This window comes from Astatotilapia calliptera, chromosome 11 (assembly GCF_964374335.1).
Source record: "Astatotilapia calliptera chromosome 11, fAstCal68.1, whole genome shotgun sequence".
Taxonomy (NCBI): domain Eukaryota; kingdom Metazoa; phylum Chordata; class Actinopteri; order Cichliformes; family Cichlidae; genus Astatotilapia; species Astatotilapia calliptera.
This window is the reverse complement of record NC_137432.1, coordinates 39211717-39234713: the sequence shown is the minus strand read 5'-3', so window position 1 is coordinate 39234713 and position 22997 is coordinate 39211717. Positions and strand designations below refer to the sequence as shown.

Genomic DNA, 22997 nt, shown 5'->3' with positions numbered 1-22997 from the left:
TTACTAGTGTGCTAATTTCCACACAATGCATTTTGAGCAAACAAAAGACAATGCTGTTTCTGAAACAAGTGAAAAACGTAGCTTTTATTCAAATACATTCTCTAACTTTTATCAAAGTAGGATTCTTTAGTTACATTCATGCCGCTGTATAATAATAGTCTTGAAATTTAATATTGTTAACAAGAATAGAATTTTACCCTTTCCACATGATCACGTAGCAGCCAAACATGTAAAAAGAAATATATTTCTTGGCCCTTAGAGGGCACCCACATGTCAGCTAGTCTGCTCAAATGAAACTTCAGTGTATAACTATGACTGGGCAATAGATATCCTTTTTACTGAAGAACTCTATATGCTGAGGTAACCCTTTTGTGTGTGTGTTACGCCTGTCGATGCGTTGTGTTCTGGCATATAAATAAGAGGCAGGAGACAGCACTGGATCTCTGGGCTCTTTACTGTAAGTCGCTGCAACATCTGCAATAAATTGAAACACAGAGGTCTGAGCTGTGTGTGTTGCGCGCCTGCTAGATCACCTCTCCTCTGACCATGCTGAAAGAGCTGTGACCAGGCCACACATGCATGCGCCTACGTCATCACGGCGTAGAGGATCGCACTGGCCACAACAGACTCATAGAAAATCCTTAGCATTGTCCAGCAGATGTTGAAGAACCTCAGTCGTCTCAAAAAATAGAGACGACTCTGGCCCTTCCTGTAAAGTGCTGTGGTGTTTTTAGCCCAGTCCAGTTTATTGTCAATGTGTACTCCAAGGTATTTATAGTCCTCCACAATGTCAACACTGACCCCCTGGATTGAAACAGGGGTCAAGTGTTTCCTGGTCTTCCTGAAGTCCACAACCAATTTCTTGGTCTTTGCCACGTTAAGCTGCAGATGATTCTTCTCACACCACGTGACAAAGGAGTCGACCACAGCCCGGTACTCTGTCTCATCATCCCTGCTGATGCATCCAACCACCGCAGAGCCATCAGAAAACTTCTGAAGATGGCAGGTCTCTGTGCAGTGGCTGAAGTCTGTGGTGTAGAGGGTGAAGAGGAAGGGGGAGAGGACAGTCCCCTGTGGTGCCCCTGTGTTGCTGATCACCTTGTCAGACACACAATGTGGAAGACGTACATATTGTGGTCTTCCTGTCAGGTAATCAACAATCCAGGACACCAGAGAAGCATCCACCTGCATCGCTGTTAGCTTATCACCAAGCACTGGAAAAGTAAAAAAAACATGAACCTCACAGTGCTCGCCGGCTGGTCCGGGTGGATGTAGACACGATTGAGCAGATAGATGATGGCGTCCTGTGAGACGGGGCTGGTAAGCAAATTGAATGGGATCCTGATGTGGTCTGACAATGGGTGAGAGCTGGTCCAGGATGAGCCTTTCCAGGGTCTTCATGATGTGGGAGGTCAGTGTCACAGGCCTGTTATCCTGGGGGCCACTGGGACGTGGCATCTTTGGTACAGGGACGAGGCTTGATGTCTTCCACAGCACTGGGACCCTCTTCAGACTCAGCATGAACAGTTTATGGAAGACTCCACACAGCTGGGGGGCACAGGCCTTGAGGAGACTCACTCCATCTGGTCCAGCAGACTTGCCTGAGTGGAGTTTCCTCATTTGCATCTGAACCTGGTAAGCATTTAACACTACTACACTGACATACATAATTTTCAATTTAATGAAGTTAAAAATTTGTTGTCTTATTGTCAGTTGTTATTGACAGCAAGATTATTAGAAATATATGAAAAAAATGTAACATCTTTACTGCCAGTGAACAATACATATATGTGAATTTGAACATTTTGTCTGTAATTGAATACACCTGGCACACATTCTACAAGAACTGCACTCCTTTCCACTCTTTACTTGAAAGAGCTAAAGTTTTTTTCTTCTTTACGTCTTCTGAGTTAGCCCAGTGAACATCTTTATCTTTAATTAATGCTTTGAATTAGAACCTTTGAATGAGAGAGGAGAGTTGGCAGGCAGATGAGGTTCCTGAGGTCATCAATACCACTTGTCGCCCCGGAAGTGGTATTGATGTTGGCGGAACAGAAGCTAAGCTAACAGGCTAACGGAGCAAACATCGGAAGATGAGAGCGTAAAAGATGGCTGTCGGTTTCAGCCTGACGGTGAGTCCTTTCCTTCCGTCCGTGTGATCGGTTCTGTCTCCTGGGCAATGGGTCCCGTTTTATTTATTGATCTTGGAGCAATACGCGCTAAACAAACCATACTGCGCCTGCTCAGTGTGTGAGCTAAGCTAACATTAGCTTTCTCTCTCACACACACACAAACACCAACATGTTTATGTTTGCTGAGCAGTTTGAGCTTGAGCTTTAATCGGCTCTGTGTGGATCCACCATAACACCGTGAAGCTCCCGGTAGGTCCCGTGCTGATGCTGGAACTCTGCGGTCCCTGAGTTAGCACAGCGCTGGAGCCCCGGCTCGCCGTAACGTCAACGACCTCATCGGTCACAGTGGTCACACCGTTCCCGGAGAAGCACCGAACTGTAACCTGAATGCTGAGCTTGAGCTTGGTTATTCAGTCTTTTCACTTACTTACTTTAACACACTGTTTTATTTCCAAATCTAGCTGTAAATGGTTTAGTTTGGATACTTTATTAGGTAAATCTTGCTAGAGGGACCCTAACCTAACCCTCTGTTTATCAGCAACTATTCGTCTGCCAGCTGACTCCAGCTGTTCAGTGATCACCTGTTTCATCATAAGCTGGCTGTCAAGTTTAAGCCTTTATGCTCAGATTTTATAAAATGATAAACATCTCTGATTGATCAATAGGACATAAGCTGGGTGTGAAGAACATCAGAGTTCAAACCTTCATTCAGATTAAAGAATGTATCAGCAGCTGAAGGTGGAGTTCCCATATTGATGATTTTGTTGATCTCAATCAGTAACGGTCTCATTGCTCTCTGTGTTTCAGACGATGGCGATGCGGCGTATCGCTGAGGAAGATGTCTGTCTTCTGGAGGTCAAATGTTTGAGGACAAACAGAGGGATGGACAGGCAGCTGCAGACAGGACATCCCACTGACACACAAGAAGAGGATGCCACACCTGTCTCAGGTGATGTCATTATATCTAATGGTGTTTAAAAGGAAGGATGAATTCACCAGGGTTGATCATTTTACCACTTTTGAATTCCATGCTATTGTTTTCAGCAGCCCTCCAGTTTTATCTGTCACAATTTATAGACCACCTGAAGACAGCGCTGCTTTTATCAAGGAATTCTCAGAATTTTTAACAAACATACACTCAAAATATAATATGATAATTTTAACCGGTGATTTTAACCTGCACATAGATAATCCTTCTGACCCTGCATCAAAAGAATTCTTAAACATTCTTCACTGTTTGGATTTTACCAGCACGTCACGCAGCCGACTCACAACAGAGGACACACTCTGGACCTGGTCATCACCCATGGGCTGTCCACCAGCGTGTCCTCTGTTGTTGACTTGGCTGTCTCTGACCACTACTGTGTGTTTTTTAACATCACCGGTTTTATTCAGCGGGAGACCTCGGTGCGAACTGTGAGGAGGCGCTATCTAACCTCTGAAGTGGCTGCAAATCTTACCAGGGTTTTAGACGAATGCCCCCCTGTGATTTTACCTGTACCCTGCGATTTGATTTTTAATCATTTCAACAGCAAACTGAAGAAAAGCCTTGACTCCGTTGCTCCACTCACCACCAAAAAGATTAACGTAAAACATGCATCACCCTGGAGAAACGAAGAAGTCAAAAAACTCAAAAGAAATTGCAGCGCAGCAGAAAGGAGATGGAGGAAAAATAAAAACACTATCAACCGTCAAATATTTTGGGAGCAACTTAAAATGTACAATAATACACTAAGGAACTCAAGAAATTCATACTTCGCCAAAATAATCAGTAATAACAAAAATAATCCCAAGGTCCTCTTTTCCACCATAGATCATTTATTTAACCCTGATTTTAACAGCTCCCAAAGAACCCCCACAGACTCGCTCTGTGAGCAGTTTGCAGACCACTTCAGGGGAAAGATCAGCGCCATCAGATCTGATATTTTATCTTCTCACGATATGATTTTAAACACATCTGAGGGCTCGATTGTACCTGAGGAGACACTGGACAGCTTTGTCCTGGTTAATGCTGAGAACCTTCAGAAAGTTTTCTCCACAGTGAGACCCACCACATGTCTTTTAGATCCAATCTCTTCTTCACTCTTTAAAACACTTTATGGATTTTTTGAGGCTGAGCTTTTATACATGATGAATTGCTCTCTTCAGTTGGGTGTCTTCCCTGCTGCCTTTAAAACGGCGGTGGTGAGGCCCCTTCTGAAGAAGAGCAATTTGGATTGTAATGATTTTAATAACTACAGACCTGTATCCAACTCACCATTTTTAAGTAAAGTCTTAGAAAAACTTGTTTTTACTCAGATTACTGATTTTCTCAATGATAGACAGATCCTGGAGATATTCCAGTCTGGATTTAGGGTGAACCACAGCACAGAGACGGCTCTCCTAAAGGTTTTAAATGATCTTAGATGTAACTGGGACTCCCAAAAGCTCTCAGTCCTGGTGCTGCTGGATCTAAGCGCAGCCTTTGATACAGTAGACCACGCTATTCTTTTAAACAGACTGAAACACATGGTGGGCCTCTCTGGTGCTGTACACAACTGGTTCACTTCCTGTCTCTCTGACAGAACTTTTATGGTGAGCATGGATACATGCTCCTCTAAGATCCATAGAATGACATGTGGTGTGCCTCAAGGGTCGGTTCTAGGCCCTGTACTTTTTAATTTGTATATGCTCCCTCTCGGCAGTGTCATCAGTAGGCATGGAGTGAACTTCCACAGTTACGCTGATGACACGCAGCTATACATCTCCTTGTCTCCTGATGACACCAGACCAATGGATGCCCTTTTTAACTGTATCTTAGATATACGATCTTGGATGGCAGAAAACTTTTTACAGCTTAACCAGGACAAAACTGAAGTTTTAATCGTCGGTCCCGAGGCTCAGAGAGAGAAACTCTTGTTTAAATTAGAGGCATTTTCACTAGGTCCTTCACTACAAGTGAAAAACCTGGGTGTTATTTTTGACTCTGAGCTTGGTTTTATCCCACATGTTAAACATGTAACCAAAATTGGATTTTATCATCTAAAAAATATAGCCAGAGTCGCCCTATTCTCTCTCGGGCCAACACGGAGATGCTGATGCATGCTTTTATTACCAGTCGCATTGATTACTGTAATTCCCTGCTCTCTGGTCTTCCTAAGAAGAATATTTCAACTTTACAACTTTTGCAAAACTCGGCAGCTCGTGTGCTGACGAAGACCAGAGGGCGGGCCCACATTACACCGGTTTTAGAATCGCTGCACTGGCTCCCCGTGTGTTTCAGGATCGATTTTAAAGTTCTTTTATTGGTTTTTAAATGTCTTAATGGTCTTGGGCCTTCTTATCTCTCAGATCTGCTTTTACCATATGAACCCTCGCGGACCCTGAGGTCCTCTGGTACTGGCCTTTTGATTGTCCCTAAAGTCAGGACACATACTCACGGAGAGGCAGCTTTTCAGTGGTATGGTCCTCGTCTGTGGAACAGCCTGCCGGAGGAGCTCAGGGCCGCAGAGAACGTACATGTTTTTAAGAACAGGCTCAAGACCCACCTTTTTAATTTAGCTTTTACTTAGCGTTTATTTATTTTATGCTTATTTATTCTATCCTGTTATTCTATTATTAATTTAGGCTTTACCTAATATTTATTGATTTTATTCTTATTCATTTTTTAATCTTCTTACTCTATTTATATTTATATTTATATTGTATCCCGTTCTTATTTATTTTATCGTTTTACCCTGTACATGTCCTATTGTGTCATATCTCCAGTGTTTCCTCGGAGGGCGCTCTCTGCACCGGGCGATCGACCGTGGCTGCTGGGTCTCTGGGGGGCTCCTTTGCCTCCTTCCTGCTGTGTGCCCAGCCCGGAGGCTGCGGTCTGTGACCGGCTCCCGGTGCAGATGGCTCCCTGTTATTATATATCGGGTGGCTGTAGCTCAGGTGGCAGAGCAGGTCAGCCACTAATCAGAAGGTCGGTGGTTCGATCCCAGGCTGCCTCCTGACTGCATGCCAAATATCCTTGGGCAAGATACTAACCCCATGTTTGCCTACTGGTGGTGGTCAGAGGGCCCGGTGGCGCCAGTGTCCGGCAGCCTTGCCTCTGTCAGTGCGCCCCAGGGCAGCTGCCATCACCAGTGTGTGAATGGGTGTGTGAATGGGTGGATGACTGAATGTAGTGTGAAGCGCTATATAAATGCAGGCCATTTACCATAGTGGTAAATGGTAAATGGCTCATGCATACCCAGCCCAATTTTACTCTTTAAGTGTGTGTGTGTGTATGTGTGTATTCACATCGTTTATGTTACTGAGAGTGTGGGGAGTGAGTTGGAGGGTGGGGTGGGCTGCTTTTAACCATGTAATGCACTTTGTGCTACATTTCTTTTTGTATGAAAAGTGCTTTATAAATAAAGATTGATTGATCTGATTGGCTGGTTCAGTCTGTGTGCAGGCCGCATTTGATCTGCACAGGGGAGGGTTACAGGGAGTTACCCTCCCTCTGTGCTGTGTAAAGATCAGCTAAAGGAGGCAGAGCTAGCGTTTGTTCACACCCGGACTTTCCTGTTCAGGTGGGCGGATGATGGGAGAGAGAGCGGTCACCGTCGAGACTAGCGATGATGAACTGGGACGACTGGATATTGACCTGGACAGGAAGTCCAAACAGCTGAACCTGACATCCAGCAACGTGCGCGCCATCCTGCACGTGAGCAGCACGCCACCACACACACACACTTTAACGCACACTAACACGTACACTCAGACATGTGTGTGTTTCAGGAGGTGATCACTGATGAGCGTGTGGTTGCCATGATGAAAGCGGCAATCAGAGACACTCAGGACCTCCCCATGTTTGTGAGTTTGTTCACCTGTTGGTGTCTACCTGTATCTGTCAGGCATTTGTTGCTTTTTTCTGTATGTATGTAAAATACATATCTTTCTGCCTGTCTCTCATCAGGAGCCAAAGATCTGGACTCGGTCCAGACTCAAACAGAGCCTTCAGGTGAGTTCAGCATCCCACAATCTTCTCTGACAGTTTACCTGTGAGCCTGACCTGTGTGTCTGCTTTCAGCCTGTGAACCGGGGTCTGTCTGCAGTGAACAAGGTAAACTCATCAGCCTGTGTTGAAATGTTTTAAGTTGGATTTGAAATGTTGTCAGTTTCAGTGACGCTTTACCCTCGTACCTGTCTGTCCCGCAGGCCCCTCAGTTTATTGACATTGAACTTGAGGATAATGAAGACTCATCTGATGAAGAGTATTGTCCTGATGAAGAAGAGGAGGAAGATACAACTGAGGAGGTGAGTCTTTAACCTTTCGCCTTGCTGCTGTCCTCAGGAAACTGACCTCACTGTGCAGTCATGATGTCACACATGTGAGATCCAGGTTATCAGTATGTTGGTAGAAAACCCTGCAAAAAACCCAGGAGGAATAAAGACACAATGAGACAAAGTTACTTTTTGTGCTAAGAGTAAGAGACACTAATCCAAACTCTGAGAACCAGAAACAGGATGAAGAGCACCTGTGCAGTCTCACCTGCAGCAGGTGACTCTGACACTCTGTGAGGCCTCATTTCTCGCTCAAACATGATGCCACATACAAACACACACACACTCACTCGGAGTGTCAGAACTTGCATAAATGAAAATTTCAGGACTTCCGTCTGTACAAACCTTTTCATCTTGACAGACATTCCTCAGTGATGCTGACAGCTTGGCTTCACCTCCCAGAATGCACCTGGGCTCCCAGAACAAGTCTCCAACACACCTGAGGATGGACAGCTCCCTGCAGGTTTGCTGATGTCTGACCACCACAAAGTGGTACAGTGACCTCTGACCCTGCAAGCTGCTCTGACCTCTGGCTTATTGCTTAGAGATATGAAGGAAACCCGCACGACCAGATGAGTTCCACCTGCGCGCCTCAGCTCCTCCCTCCTCCTGAATCGTCCTTCCTGGAGAGACTCAAGGCTGTTGATGAGGAGTTGGACTGCAGCCCCTCCTACACCTACAGTCAGGTAACATATCTAACCAGGCAACACCAGGGAACAGCATATCAAACTCTTTTTAAACACTTCCTGTTACTGAAGGACCTGTGTGATATCAGACTTTGTGTTCTCACCTTATTAAAAGGATGGGGGGTAAATACCTGTGATGTGTCCCGTCTGGTTTGATCTTGCACCTGTGTGTGTGTTTCAGTCTCTGGACAGGAAATCTGATGTTGATGGTGGCGTTGATAATGGCTCCAGCAGTTTGGCGTACCGCACACGCTCCAAGCATCCTCTGGTAGACGTACCTCTGGGTCAGCTGGAGGCGGAGCTTCTGCCTCCTGACATAACGGCCGACATGTACGATGAAAGCACTGCCCAGCGGGAGGAGGACCGCCATTGGGCAAAGTGGCTGCAGGGCCTAATGGCCCCCGACTTTGAAGGTTAGAGGTCATGATGGCGCTGGCTGCTCGAGGCTTCAAATTTTAAATGTGGTGGGGTGGCTGTAGCTCAGGAGGTAGAACAGGTCACCTACTGATTGGTTGGTGGTTTTATCCTTGCCTCCTCCAGTCTGCATGTCAAGTATCCTAACCCCAAGTTGCTCTCCGATGCATCCATTGTAGTGTGTGAATGTCGTTAGAAAGCACTCAGTTTAGACAAAGTCCTTGCGAGAATGGGTGTGATTGGGTGAATGTGGCATGTTGCATAAAGAGCTTCAAGTACTCCGGGAGAGTAGAAAAGCACTATATAAGAATCAGTCCATTTACCAATTGTGAACCTGTTTTTTTTTTTTTTGTTTTTTTTTTTTTAACCTTTAAAAGTCAAGCTGCTGAAGCATGCTGATGGTGAACATCCAGGATTGGACAAACTTTATTGATATGTCGTAAATGGAAAACAAGCTCAGAAAAATGTTTTTGAGTTGAAAAGGAAGGTTATGGTTTTGTCTAACGGCAAACAGCTGATGTTTGTTTTCAGAAGAGGCCGAAGATGACGACGACCCCGAGTACAACTTCCCAGAGGACCTGGATGAACCCGACCTGGAGGACTACAGGACGGACCGGGCTGTGCAGATCACCAGTAAGTGATGTGCAGTTAGGAGGAGGCGGAGCTTTGAGAGTGTCAGAATCCTCACTGTGAATTCTGCGTCTTGTTTTTCAGAGAAGGAAGTAAATGAGCTGCTAGAAGAACTCTTTGAAACTGTGAGTTCTTATTTTGTTTCCGCAAATTTGACTCGATGCCACTTTACACTCACAGGATTAGTCTTTAACGTCAGTATGTGGGCGAAGCTTCAAACTTTTTCTTGTTTTCCTCTCCTCTGCAGCTCCAGGAAGAAGAAGAGGTGGTGGCTGAGGAGGAGGAGCATGAGGAAGAGGAGCCCCCGTCACAGACTGGCCCTAAGTTCAACGTGCCACAGGCTTTACGGTACTGATAGTTGCATCCCAGTGCATGATGCTCAGCTTAGAAACATACAAACACATGTTAAAAAACAGTTTTTAAAAAAAATTTAAAATATCACCACAATCGCATCACCCATGGAAACATCTGGAGCTTCATGAAACCACAGAGAGAAGCAGCTGGAGTCTGATGTTTAGAACATCTGGCAGCAGCTGCTCTCTCCGGGGCGATCGTGGCTCAAGAGTTTGGAGTTCGCCTTGTAAGTGGAAGGTTGCCAGTTCGAGCCCTGGCTTGGACAGTCTCGGGCATTGTGTCCTTGGGCAAGACACTTCACCCGTTGCCTACTGGTGGTGGTCAGAGGGTCCGGTGGCGCCAGTGTCCGGCAGCCTCGCCTCTGTCAGTGCGCCCCAGGGTGGCTGTGGCTACAATGTAGCTGCCATCACCAGTGTGTGAATGTGTGTGTGAATGTGTGGATGACTGAATGTGTAAAGCGCTTTGGGGTCCTTAGAGACTAGTAAAGCGCTATACAAATACAGGCCATTTACCATTTATTTGTTCGTGAGTAAATCGGTTTGGCTGAGATTAAAGTTATTAGATTAGATAAAATAAAACTTTACTAATCCCCCGGGTTTTTTTCACACAGCTGAATAAACGTCAGACAGAAAACAGGAAAAATTAAACAGAAGTGTGAGATGGTCGAGAGTTTACACCAGTGTCCTGTTATATTTTAGATAGAGTTGAGTTTATTAAACTCCACCGAGACAGCAGTGACGCTAATCTGAAGGCTAGACCATCCCATACCCAGGAGTATTGGAGCAGTTGAGTTGCATTTTTTCTAAACACCGGGTCTCTGTGGCTTTTAAACCCCAAAACATGCTGCGCCAAAAATTGGTCCACCCCAAGGATCGGGTCCCCCGACACAAACAGTAACATAGTGTACACTGTTAAGTGCAGGAGGATTGCCAGGATTTATACATCGGGGAAACCAAACAACCTCTGGCTAAGAGGATGGCACAACACAGAAGAGCTACCTCATCAGGCCAGGACTCTGCAGTCTATTTACACCTACAGGCCAGTGGACACTCTTTCCTTTTTTTTTTTTTTTTTTTCTTTTTTTTTTTGCCTGTCCTGTTTGGCTCTTTTGCATCAGAATTGTTGTCTAAAGGCAAAGAAAGATGCCCAACGGATTTACTTTACCAAACTGACCATCCCAGCCTTGCCGTAATGGTCCATTTGATTCACCTTTTATTGTTTATTTTATTTTCACTTACTGAATACGGGACAGACTTGACTGGGGGAAAGAAGGGGAGAAAGAAAGAGGGAAAGAGAAACAGCTGAGAAGAGGGACGGGGGAGAAAGGCAAAAGACAAAAACCAACAGAACGGGCAGAGAAAAAAAAATGCATATATCAATCACCTGGATCACCTGCTGAGAAAGAAAAAAGAAAACAAGCAGAAGAGAACAAGAGTAATAGAATAAACAACATCACAATGATATATGGGAATATGACAGTAAATACTAAATATTAAACATTATTGTGCAGCACATAAGATCAACAGAACACAGTGTGCTTTGAGGTAGGAGCCAAAAAGGGTGTAGTTTGTGGGTGTGATCACCCGTGTGTACACCTATGAGCATGGACGCGCTTGTTTTTAAAAGGTTCCTTCATGTAATGATCTGCTAGAGGGTGTGGGGGGGCCACAGCCCCGTCCTCCAGGGCATGAAGCAGGTATGGAGGAGATCAAAACTCCAGACATCCAGAGGCCCCCAGAACACAAGAGACCAAGGAAGACCAACAGAGGGGCAGCCGCGCCACTGTCCCGGAAAGAGCTGAGGAGAGTCCCAGATGAGGGCTCACTCAGCAGCCGCGGAGCAGAAGCCAGGGGGGGTTGCAGTGACGCGCCCGTGAGCTCCGCCGGCAGCCAGCCGCGCCTGAGTGACCGAGCCCCAGGCCGAGATGCCGGGGGCACCCCACCTCCGAAGTGGCCCGAGCGAGCCCCAGGCTCCAGGCCCCGATAAGCGGCCGCCAAGGAGTGAGCCGGTGTGTACCTGGACGCCCATCCCCGGACACAAAGAACCACCAACGCACCGATGTCTGAGGGGGTCCGCCACTGGCAGGGGAAGTGGTGGTAGTTGACACTCTTTCAATGATGATGTACATATCCTGGACGGGGAGGAACGCTGGTTTGAGCGTGGAGTCAAGGAGGCCATTTACATGAAAAGGGAAAGACCATCTCTGAATCAAGGAGGGGGCCTAAGGTTACATCTGTCACAGTCTTACAATGCTGTGATTGCAGCCATTCCCCAACTCTCTGTGAATGGTACTCATGGCCATTGATCAGAGGTCTTTGATCAGTGGGTTTTGGTCAGTGGTTGTTGATCAATGGTCATGAGAATTTGCATAATTAATATTAAGGAACTGACCTCCCAGACCATTGTTCCCTCAGTGGGCTGTTTCAGTCATTTTGCAAATGTACTGTTTATAAGATTGGGGAAACCTGCAGTCAGCTGAGACTGAAGAAGTCACTTGGATGAGTGACGAAACGTTTCTCCCAGAAAACGCTACGTCCAGATGAACAGAATCAATTTTTTGGAGATTTACTTCCCTGGATGATTGAGAATGCATCAAGAAGTCTACTGAAACAAGTTACTAGCAGGTTTAGGCTCACGGTGCAATAGTACAGGGTGGGCCATTTATGTGGATACACGGTAATAACATGGGAATGGTTGGTGATATTAAAGTCCTGTTTGTGGCACATTAGTGTATGTTAGGGGGCAAACTAACATACACTAGCATGTTTGATCCACCACTTGAATCTGCATCATAATCTTCTCCCTGGTCACATGGTGAGATATCCATGAGACGCCTTTTCTTTAGTTTCATCCTAAAAAAGAAAACGAAAATAGTTATATTACAGGAGTTCTAAACAAAATGTGTTGTGCTAGGTGTTTTTAAATCAAAAGCGGAAAAACCTTGCCTCTTTGTGAACATGAGCCCACAACTGTTTCCTCCTCATAAAATTTTCAGGCCCTGGAAGCAGGTCCCTTAAATCATCCCTACTGAGGGTGTGGAGCAACACCTCATCTATGTTGGCAGCTGTAAATAAAAGTCAGTAACTGTCAGAAATATAAAAGTTGTACATCTCTTTAAATGTATACATTTCACTGTTAAAAAAAGGAAACTATTCCAAATGGTCATTTTGTCAAATACATTTAAATGTAATTAAATATATTATTGATCTGACAACATAAAACTGATTCTATGTAGGATCACTGTCAGTGTGTGCAGCACAAAATTCATTTAGACATTAATTTGCATAAATATGCATATGCTTGGCCTACCTTTCAGAACCGACAGGCTGCAATTATCCAAACCCTCCATGTTTTTCTGGTGTAGCTTTTGTCAGAACTTTCCCCTGAGGAGAACTAAAACTAATAGTGCCCAACTGCTTGTCAAATCATTCAACAAATGATCAAAACTCAGATTAGGCCACTTCATCCAAAAAAAACATGCTACCTCAGTTCAGCAAGGTTAAAGTGACCTGATTTATATTAATAGTTTACAACATAAATAATTCGAAGTAAGTTCACATCTCCAACTTAAAATAGTTTTTATGATTAATCATAATCTGTCGGAAATGAAGCTTAAAGTAAATCTATAGGTAAAGATGTCGTTCATGAATGTGCATTATTTTATTCCCTTGTGTTATCTTTAATTTCATCACCCAAACTGGACTTGCAAATAAAATTTGAATAAACTCATGTTGGTTAAATGTAATTTTGGTCATAAAACCGTTAACTCTTGATGACTTAAGTAAATCCTCATTTAAATTAAATATAGATCTGTCCAACACCCCTGTCTTTTTTCCATAACAAAAAAAATTTAAGCAGCAGAGAACTCTGGATGTAAGCCGACAGTCAAAGGAGCTTGCAAAGAAAAGCGTCTGGACTTTAAGTTGCTTGAAGACGTTTCACCTCTCATCCGAGAAGCTTCTTCAGTTCTAAGGTCAAATGGTGGAGAGTCCCAGATATAAACCTAGTGGGAGTGACCCCCCCACAGAGGGACAAAAGGACCCCCTGATGATCCTCTAATCACCTGAGCCAAGGTGTGAAACTGGGTGTGGGTCCCAATCAGCCAGAGTTTCGGGTGAGTTCATTGTGAAACCTGGCCCCACCTTATCATGCGAATTCCTGAGGTCAGATGGCCCAGGATGTGAGTGGGCGTTAAGGCGTCTGGGGAGGATCTCAAAACTGGATTATAGATGGCAGAGAGTTGGTGTCGTAAACCCCGCCTCTGTTCAAAGATGGTCGCTCACAGTGGACATAGATGGCTTCTTTCACTCCTCTTTCAAACCATCTGTCCTCTCTGTCCAAAATGTGAACATTGGCATCCTCGAAAGAGTATCCTTTATCCTTAAGATGCAGATGGACAGCTGAGTCTTGTCCTGTGGAGGTGGCTCTTCTATGTTGTGCCATGCGCTGGTGAAGTGGCTGTTTGGTCTCTCCGATGTAGGTAGAGGATCATCAGGGGGTCCTTTTGTCCCTCTTTGGGGGGAAACTCCCACTGGGTTTAAATCTGGGACTCCCCACTATTTGACCTTAGAACTGAAGAAGCTTGTTGGATGAGAGGTGAAACGTCTTCAAGCAACTTAAAGAAGTCCAGACGCTTTTCTTTGCAAGCTTCTTAGACTACAATGACCTGGATTACTGAGAACCTTCACAGGCTTTATGCCCTGTGCTTATCTTCAAAGTCATGCTGCTCTGTTGTATGTTAATTGCCCCTTGGGGATAAATAAAGTTTTTCTGATTCTGACTCTGTATCATTGATGTCAAGATTATATGATGTAAAGGTGGTTTCATCATAGTTGCTGTGATCTGAACATGTATGAAGAGACTTCAAGGCGTGAGGTGAACACCTGTGCACACACACACACACACACAGGAGTGGCGCACGGTGCTGCCTCCCGTTGGGACGGCACAGCAGAGAAGTGCTGTGGCTGTTTGGGTCGGGAGGAAGACTAGTGTCCTCTGCTGCTGCTTCTTCACACAGATCTTGTGAAGAAGAGTCACGCTGAGAGGAAACAATTTGTCTATGATGCTCCACCTACTTACACGTGAAATACTCGGTGGCTAAGTATCAGACTTCAGAATATGTGATACACGCTCGCTTACAGTGTCTCCATTTGCTGCCCGTAGCTTTGAGGCACCGTTAGCCAACATGCTAACAGAGCGGCGGCAGACGGTCAGAAAGCAGTACGAAGCTCAGCAGCAGCGGAGAGCCTTGCAGGACACGACCAATCACCTCTCCTCAACTCTGAAGGACACACCCACCCAACCTCACAATACCATTGCTTCTGTCTTAGTGCTGCCGCGTCGCATTGGCCCCTCCCTCCAACTGGACCACACCCAGAAACTGCAGCTACAGCACCAGCTGCAGCAGGTATGGAAGGTTACCTGTCTCACCCACTTATTCTCCAGGTGTGTTTGCCTGATATCATGTGACCCTTTCTCTCCTAGCATGTGCAACTGCTGACGCAGGTTCACCTGCTGAGTCGCCACATTGCTGCCCTGAATCATGAAGCCTCCATCACCAAACGCTACCTGGTCAGTAAACACTTCTCAATTATACCTACAATAGCTGAACAGGGCAAGTGGGCACTTACCTGGTGGGCGTTTCCTCAGCTCTTGAACTTATTACTTGTTATTAATCTCTGTCTCTATTCCACGGCATGTCTTTATCCTGTCTTCCTTCTCTCACCCCCAATCGGTCACAGTAAATGGCCCCGCCCCTTTCTGAGCCTGGTTCTGCCGGAGGCTTCTTTCTGTCAAAGGGGAGTTTTTCCTTCCCACTGTCACCAAAGTTCTTGCTCATAGGGGGTCATATGTTGGGGTTTTTTCTCTATTATTGTATGGTCTACCTTACAGTTGTGGCTGGGTGTCGTTACTGATTTCTACTGATTTTCTATTCGATTCAGACTCAGTCTGAAATATTATAACTCTGATCATCTATCAGCACATATCCATATTTTGTATCTATAAAACAAAGCTGACACTGTGAGACTTCATCAGAGGTGTGACCATCACAGCAGACGTCTTTGTGTCTGAAGCAGGTGTTCCTGTCCTGGCTTTTTATAGCAGAGAACCTTAAAAATATTCTGCAGTCGATCAAAAACTGAAGAAAACCATGAATCAACATGTGAACATGACCTGATGCTGCTGGAGTGAAGCAGAGTCACAGAGGTTTGATTACAGACACAGCTGAGCAATCATTGAAGTCTAAATGTCTTCAGTTTAAACAGCAGAAATGAGGCTTTGCTGTCAGAGGACGACAGCACCGAGCACAGTAGCAGAGCGTGATAAGCAGAGAATAATGCAGAAAACAGAGATTTGATGGTAAACTGGTCTCTGAGTGGACTGAGGGAGAGAGAGCTGTGTGGGGAGTGAAACAGCCAAAGTCAGAGAGAATCCATGACGATGTTTGTCAAACGTGAAGTTTGAGCTTCTTTGGCTGCTGGTTCAGTCAGTTTTGGTCAGAGAGACGAAACCTGCAGAATCTGTGTGTTTCAGCCCCAACGGCGCGTCTGTGGACGATCCACGCTCTGTGTTTCTGCTCTCATGTCCTGTTTGAGCTGATTCTGGAATTTGTGATAAAATACATTTATATTTAACAATCGATTCAGGATTTTAAAGAATCGAGATCGCTTTATTCAGACTAAAATAGATTTGAATCAGGAAATTCATTATTTTTTTTAAACCCAGCCCTTACAGTTTAAAGCGCCTTGAGGCGACTTGTTGCTGTGTGAATAAGATGAAACTGAACCAGCACTAATGAGCACCTCCACTATCAGGAGGAGCTGCAGCACTTCGCCCACCATCAGGAGCAAGGCTGCGCCTTCAGCTGTTTCAGGGCATGTAACCTGCAGGGTGCACTGGACCTCCTGCACGAGGTGGAGCAGAGGGACGAGCCTCCACCTGCTCCTCCCACTCGAGCCTCCAGACGCTGGCTCCCCCAGATGACCCCTGCAACCAACAGTAAGGGCAAGCTACCTGTCAGCCATGTTTGATGCACCAAACAGATCCAGGTTCAGATTCTTGTTCTGGTTCTGTTTAGGTCTTGCCTTCCCTCTGCTGCCTGCCGACACCGCCTGGCTGTTCGCCACACGACCCGTGTTCCTATACCCAGAACTACTTCCTGTCTGTAGCCTAGACCCCGCCCTCCACAGCAGGAACCTGAGAACATTATACACGCCAGGAGAGGATTGGTAAAAAACACACACTTCCTACATTTTATTTTTTCACATGCACTTTGTGTAAATTTATGGCTTCTGTTCTTCATTGAACTCAGTAAAAACATATTTCCCATCCTGCCTCTGTGCAGTCTCATCGTTCTCGGCCTGAAACACTTCGAGGGAGCATTTCAGTCCGACGAGCTTATCAGTTCATACCTGCTCTGTAAGAGTCGATGGAACTTCAGGAAGCACGTCAGAGAGATGAGCAGCCCAAGAGCACCTGACAATGTCATCAAGGTGACATCAGAGTGACCTCACTATGCACCGTGTGACATCATTAGCGAACGTTACATTTCAAATGAATGACTCGGGGCCCAACTTTGTGGTTCTTTTCAGACATTTGTGACGAAGGGCGTCGTCCCGCCGCTGCCACTCGCCTGCAGCAGAGTCCAGCAGGAGGACCAGCGCCCCCCGGTGGACAGAGATGGTGAAAACATGCCAAACTGGCTCAAGGTTTGAACAGCTAATCCCGATCGTGATCCAGATCCACACCTATAATAGAATTCCCCTTTATTGTGTGGCTCTGTCTACATCCATTCAGACCCAGGTACAAATCTGCTGGGAGCAAAATTTGCCGGTTTAGTTTTTGAAAGGACCAGTTTGAACCTGCCAGCCAATTCCAATCTAAAGTTTTTCTTTAAGCGTGACCTGTTGATTCAGATTTTGTGTCTCAGAACTATAACAAAAAGAAACTTTGTGTAGTTTCATGCGCTGCTATACGAGTATTGCTCAAACATCATAATCTGAGGCACAGATTGTTATCCCATTATTCTCGTCTGCAGAACAGTCGCCCAAGCATCCAGAAGACCCGCTCAGATGCCCGTTACCCCTCCTGGCTTCCTCCAAGCTGCACTCTCAGGCTCCACCCCAATTATATCAACAGTTACCGCCCCCGCCCCCGCACCCACAGGCGCGTCTTCGCACTGGCTCATAATGAATCTCTGCTGCCACTCGCCAAAGCACAGGAGGATCTGCCGGTGGAGCCACACGGAGAGAAACAGGTGGACATGTGCTTTTTACCTGTTTCAGGTGTCACGTTATTTTCTGCCCCCACTGCTGTGTCAGGAGCCCTACCATTGGCACCAGCTTCTATCTCTGGAGCGGTCCCACTGACTGCTGCTCATCCAGGCCCCGCCCACCCCGTGTGTGCCAAGGTGATGCAGTCCTGCCTTCCTATTGGCCAAAATACACCACATACCGTGTCTGCACAGGAGAGCCCCACCCCCTCGACACTTCTACTGCCCATTCCCTCTCTCACAAGTCCTAGCACTACAAACACACTGAAGCCGGGCTGCCTCCTCCTCCAGATGGTGTGGACTACCCCAGCTCCTCCCACCTCCCCCCAAAATGTTTTGGAGCATCACATCCACGGGCCAATCAATGGGCAGCAGGAAGAGGTCTTTTCTAAGCAGGAAAAGCTAAAGCAGGAAGAGGAGAGCATGGTCTTGGTATCAACACTCAGCCTGACGTCATGTACAGGAGATGTGGAAGAAGAGGAGAGGCGGGAGGAGCAGAGACAGGAACAGGAGGAAAAGGCAATTGTTATTGGTGTCAGTTTGAATGGAGGAGAAAACAATGGTCAGGAGCAGGAGCAGTGGGGACGGGGAGGAGAGGGGGGAGAAGGAGGCGAAGCAGGTGAGAATGAGCAGGGTGGAGAGGAAGAGGAAGGGAGACAGAGGGAGGAGAGGAGTGGAGCGAGAGACGACAGTGGAGGGAAGGATAAGGACGAAGATCAGGACCGACATGGAGATGATGATGATGATGAGGACTTTGATGACCTCACACAGGATGAAGATGAGGAAGAAGTGATGTCATCAGCATCAGAGGAGTCTGTTCTGTCGGTTCCAGAGTTACAGGTAGATAGAAAGTCTACCTTAAAAGTTTCCACCTTTTGCGATTTAGTGTTGTTTATGCTCATTAATGGCTACGTACCGCAGGCCTTCATGTTGGCAGTAATTAAACCGCTACTCACGCTAAATCACAGCAACAGTCACCTTAAGGCGCTTATTATCGTAAGGTAGACCCTACAATCGTACTTGTTATTAATCTCTGTCTCTCTTCCACAGCATGTCTTTATCCTGTCTTCCTTCTCTCACCCCAACCAATCACAGCAGATGGCCCCGCCCCTCCCTGAGCCTGGTTCTGCTGGAGGTTTCTTCCTGTTAAAAGGGAGTTTTTCCTTCCCACTGTCGCCAAAGGGATGATCTGATATCCTCGTGCTGGTGTTGTTCCCAGACCATCATGAAAATGTTGTTCCAGGTTCAACATTGCAAGTGACCAATCACATTATTGTGACATTATTCCTTTGCGCGCCAAGCCATTCGTGCATTTATGAAATTCCAATGTTGCAAGGACAATATCAATTCTGCTTACTGTTTATTAAAGGGTCAGGGTCCGTTGATCGGCGGACAGAGGCGGTTTCACGCAGCTTAAGTACAGTTTTTTGTTTTACGCCGGTTTTTCGTGTGGTGGGGCGACCGTGGCTCAGGGGGTTGGGAATCGCATCTGTAACCGGAAGGTCGCCGGTTCGATCCCTGGGCTCTCTGTCCTGGTCGTTGTGTCCTTGGGCAAGACACTTTACCCTACTTGCCTACTGGTGTTGGCCAGAGGGGCCGATGGCGCGATATGGCAGCCTCGCTTCTGTCAGTCTGCCCCAGGGCAGCTGTGGCTACACCTGTAGCTGCCTCCACTAGTGTGTGAATGTGAGAGTGACTGAATAGTGGTATTGTAAAGCGCTTTGGGTGCCTAGAAAAGCGCTATATAAATCCAATCCATTATTATTATTATTATTATTATTATTATTATTTTCCCGAAGTCGCAAAGGTATGACGTCACAACATTCTGATTGGTCACTTGCAATGTTGATCCTGGAACAATATTTAGTATGATGATCTGGGAACAACACCAACACGAGGATATCAGATCAGCCGTCGCCAAAGTGCTTGCTCACAGGGGGTCATATGATTGTTGGGTTTTCTCTGTATGTATTATTGTAGGGTCTACCTTACAATATAAAGCGCCTTGAGGCAGCTGTTGTTGTGATTTGGTGATGTTTAAATAAAAGTGAAACGGGTTTTATTGCCGGCCTCCTCATTGGTCAGAAGTTGTCTCTGATCATGTATTTTTACTCCGACACAGAGAGAAAAGTTCAGGTTTGAGGAAACAAAGACTAAAGATTTTCTCATGTTTTTGTGTCTGAGGCAGAAACTGAAGCTGAATAGAAAACATTTTTTAAATTTCTTTCCTTTCAGTAGAAGCTCATCAGCACAAACAGCTGCTGAAATGATAGACAGAGACTTTATTGATCCTAAAATGGACATTTGTGTTACAGCCAGTGTTGGGCAAGTTACTTTGAAAAAGTAATTAGTTATAGTTACTAGTTAATTCTTCAAAAAAGTAACTGAGTTACAATATTCTAAAAGTAATTAATTACTTGAAAAGTAACTATTGCGTTACTTTAAAAAACGTTTAACCCTCTGGGGTCCAGGGTGTAATTGACCATTTTTAACTACTTTTGATTTTCCCTCCACATTTCACCTTTAAAAACTATTTACTTTGTTTGGTATCGTCCTTTTCAGCACAACCTCACGTCTCTGAATTTACAGTTGTGTTTTCATTTTGACTACTGTATTAACACAATTGATCTAAAATCAAACAAAAAATATAAAATCAGAGTAGAAAAAGTGATATTTTCACTGTAACAACCACAAACATGTTTAATGAATCATATTTCATAACTTGAAATGCAAATATAAATTGCCAATTTTAAAATCCTATGCACAAGTTTTGCAAACAAAGTTATTTGCAGCCATTTACCTTTTACCTTGATTTTTTAAATAACCATTTCAAACTATTTAGAGAACAATCAGCTGTTCTTCAGTAAAATGCCACACAAATTATTTGTGCCTCTCCAAAACAATAATTTCTGTCCACTATAAAGGAAACATCACAGCCTGATACCTGCAGGTCTGACAGCAGCAGGTGTGTCACTCCTGTTTCTACCTGGAGACAGCAGTCGCCTCATTGTTCTGACACACAACACAAAACTATCCACAACGATACACACTAACTACACAAGACAACACATTAACTACACTCTCCAAACACGCTAATCTCTCACATCTCACAGCTTCAACCATCTGTTTGTTGACAAATAGTAACGGACTGCGCCGCATTTTCTTGTTAGTAACTGTAACAGCGTTGTAACGATAGGAATAGTAATTAGTTAGATTACTCATCACTGAAAAAAGTAATGCCGTTAGTAACGCCATTACTTGTAACGCCATTATAACCATCACTGGTTACAACAGCATGATCAAGTTTAAGTAAGAGTAGGATGATGCTCAGTGTGTTTGAGAACGGTGTTTCTGAGAAAAACCTCACCAAACCCTTGGCTGGGTTTGAATCCAGAGGACACAGTCTGAAGAAACATGAACGTTAATGAAGACCAGTTTGGTCTTTAAAGTAAACCAAAACAAACTGAAGGACCGACGTCTTCAGGGAGACGTTTGTGAATGATTGGTATTCACTGATTTAGATATCGGTAACTCTCGGCAGTGAAATCTGTTTTCACGAGGAGGCGTTTGGATTTGTTTAAAAATATTAAAAGCACGGCTGAAAAGAAAAGTTATGCTGATGAGGTGCCAAGGGTTTGGATAATCTCTGACCTTTGACCTTTAGGAGACAATGAAGCAGCTGACGTGGCTTGCGGCGGAGCAGCGGCTCTGTACAGATGGCGACTCAGAGGAGGAGCACTCTCCCACCTCTCCTGGGTCGCAGGAGGAGGAAGAGGAAGAGGAGGAGGGGCCAAAAGGAGAGGACTCAGGGGAGGGGCGGAGCAAAAAAGCGGGTTTAGACGAGGAGACGCCGTCCAGAGAGCGGACGCCTGGAGGAGTAGGGGGGCGATGTCCCGGACGAGGACGAGGTGGGTCTGCGTCTGAACACCGTTTAAAACACTCGCCATCTGTGACCGAATACTTCGTGTTTCTTATTTTCTGTCATCTCTGCAGGCCGAAGCCAACCTCATCGTGGCCTCAGGAGGAGCCGTCAGGAGCGCCACAGCAAAGATGGCGCCAAACTGCTGCTGCTGTATGACGAAAACATCCTGGACAACGACCCGCACAGAGAGAGCAAAGACATGGCGTTCGCACAGAGTTACCTCAGCAGGGTGAGCAATGGACGTTAAATCGTCCCGCTGTTTGCTGAGCTCCCATCTTTGCACACGTGGTCTCTCCAGACGCTGACATCATCGCCTCCGAACCTCCTTTCAGTTTCCTGCGTTTCTTGTGATAAATGAGAAAACGTTCGTGGCTGCTCCTCCAGCAGGATTGGTCAGATTTTAGTGAATGATCACTTGATAGGTCTCCACCCACCCCTCCACCATGTGGGAGGTAGAGCAGGTCAACTACTGATTGGAACGTTGGTGGATCGCTGGCTCCTCCAGTCTGCATGCCAAATATCCTTGTGGAAGATATTGATGTTCTCCGATGCATCTGTCGGAGTGTGAATGTCGTTAGAAAAGCACTCAGTTTAGAGTCAGTGCCTATCAGAATGTGAATGTGTTGTATAGAGCGCTTTTGAGTACTCCAGGAGAGTAGAAAAGCGCTATATAAGAATCAGTCAATTTACCACACACTGTGCTCGTGGTCATGTTTGTGGTTTCACCTGTGAATCATCACCTGGATGAGAACGTCATTGATGTTCAGCTGCTTTTGCTTCGGCACATAAACGGTGCAACGTGTCCGGTCTTCCCTTCGGGCTCTTTGGTTCGTGTTTGCATGGATTATTGTTAGCATTGTAATCTCTGAGGATCATAAATAACAGCATCGTTAATGACTCCCGCATCGCGTCTCCCGGGATTTGTGTCTAGCTTTCGTTGTTCTGCGTGTTAGAAGGAGCTAGGAGGAGTGACCACAGCAGCACGACGTCTGTGGGTGAATGAGAGGGAAAGATTGATGGGGCAATGTAAGTGGAATCTGTAGTGCCGCCACACGGACACTGGAGGGCAGTAAAAGTAAGATAAGATAACCTTTATTAGTCCCACACGTAGGAAATTTTTTTGTTACAGCAGAAAGTGGACAGTGCAAAGTTACATAGAAAAATTAGAAAAACTGTGGAATAAGATACCTAAAATATAGGTGGTGGAGTTGGTGTTTCCTTTAATAGTGACATTTGATTTTACTGGCGTGGCGTGGCGCTCGTTCAAGTTCGTACAGTCTGTACGAGGG

At 45.6% G+C, this 22997-nt stretch overlaps 1 protein-coding gene across 1 annotated transcript in view; it reads left to right on the top strand.

The window, feature by feature from the left end:
• Positions 1-1990: 1990 nt before the first annotated feature.
• gon4lb (gon-4 like b) overlaps positions 1991-22997 on the top strand; it is a 28213-nt gene continuing 7206 nt past the window's right edge. Inside the window, exons 1-22 of the mRNA XM_026184197.2 lie at positions 1991-2132; positions 2940-3081; positions 6677-6810; positions 6885-6959; positions 7063-7107; positions 7177-7209; positions 7305-7403; positions 7792-7893; positions 7976-8116; positions 8298-8529; positions 9062-9163; positions 9245-9285; positions 9408-9508; positions 14678-14921; positions 14999-15085; positions 16330-16513; positions 16593-16743; positions 16860-17007; positions 17107-17223; positions 17553-18626; positions 21451-21694; positions 21780-21937. Of these exons, the coding sequence (XP_026039982.2) occupies positions 2109-2132; positions 2940-3081; positions 6677-6810; positions 6885-6959; positions 7063-7107; positions 7177-7209; positions 7305-7403; positions 7792-7893; positions 7976-8116; positions 8298-8529; positions 9062-9163; positions 9245-9285; positions 9408-9508; positions 14678-14921; positions 14999-15085; positions 16330-16513; positions 16593-16743; positions 16860-17007; positions 17107-17223; positions 17553-18626; positions 21451-21694; positions 21780-21937 (3678 nt within the window). The 5' untranslated portion in view covers positions 1991-2108. The remainder of the gene's footprint in view (positions 2133-2939; positions 3082-6676; positions 6811-6884; positions 6960-7062; positions 7108-7176; positions 7210-7304; positions 7404-7791; positions 7894-7975; positions 8117-8297; positions 8530-9061; positions 9164-9244; positions 9286-9407; positions 9509-14677; positions 14922-14998; positions 15086-16329; positions 16514-16592; positions 16744-16859; positions 17008-17106; positions 17224-17552; positions 18627-21450; positions 21695-21779; positions 21938-22997) is intronic.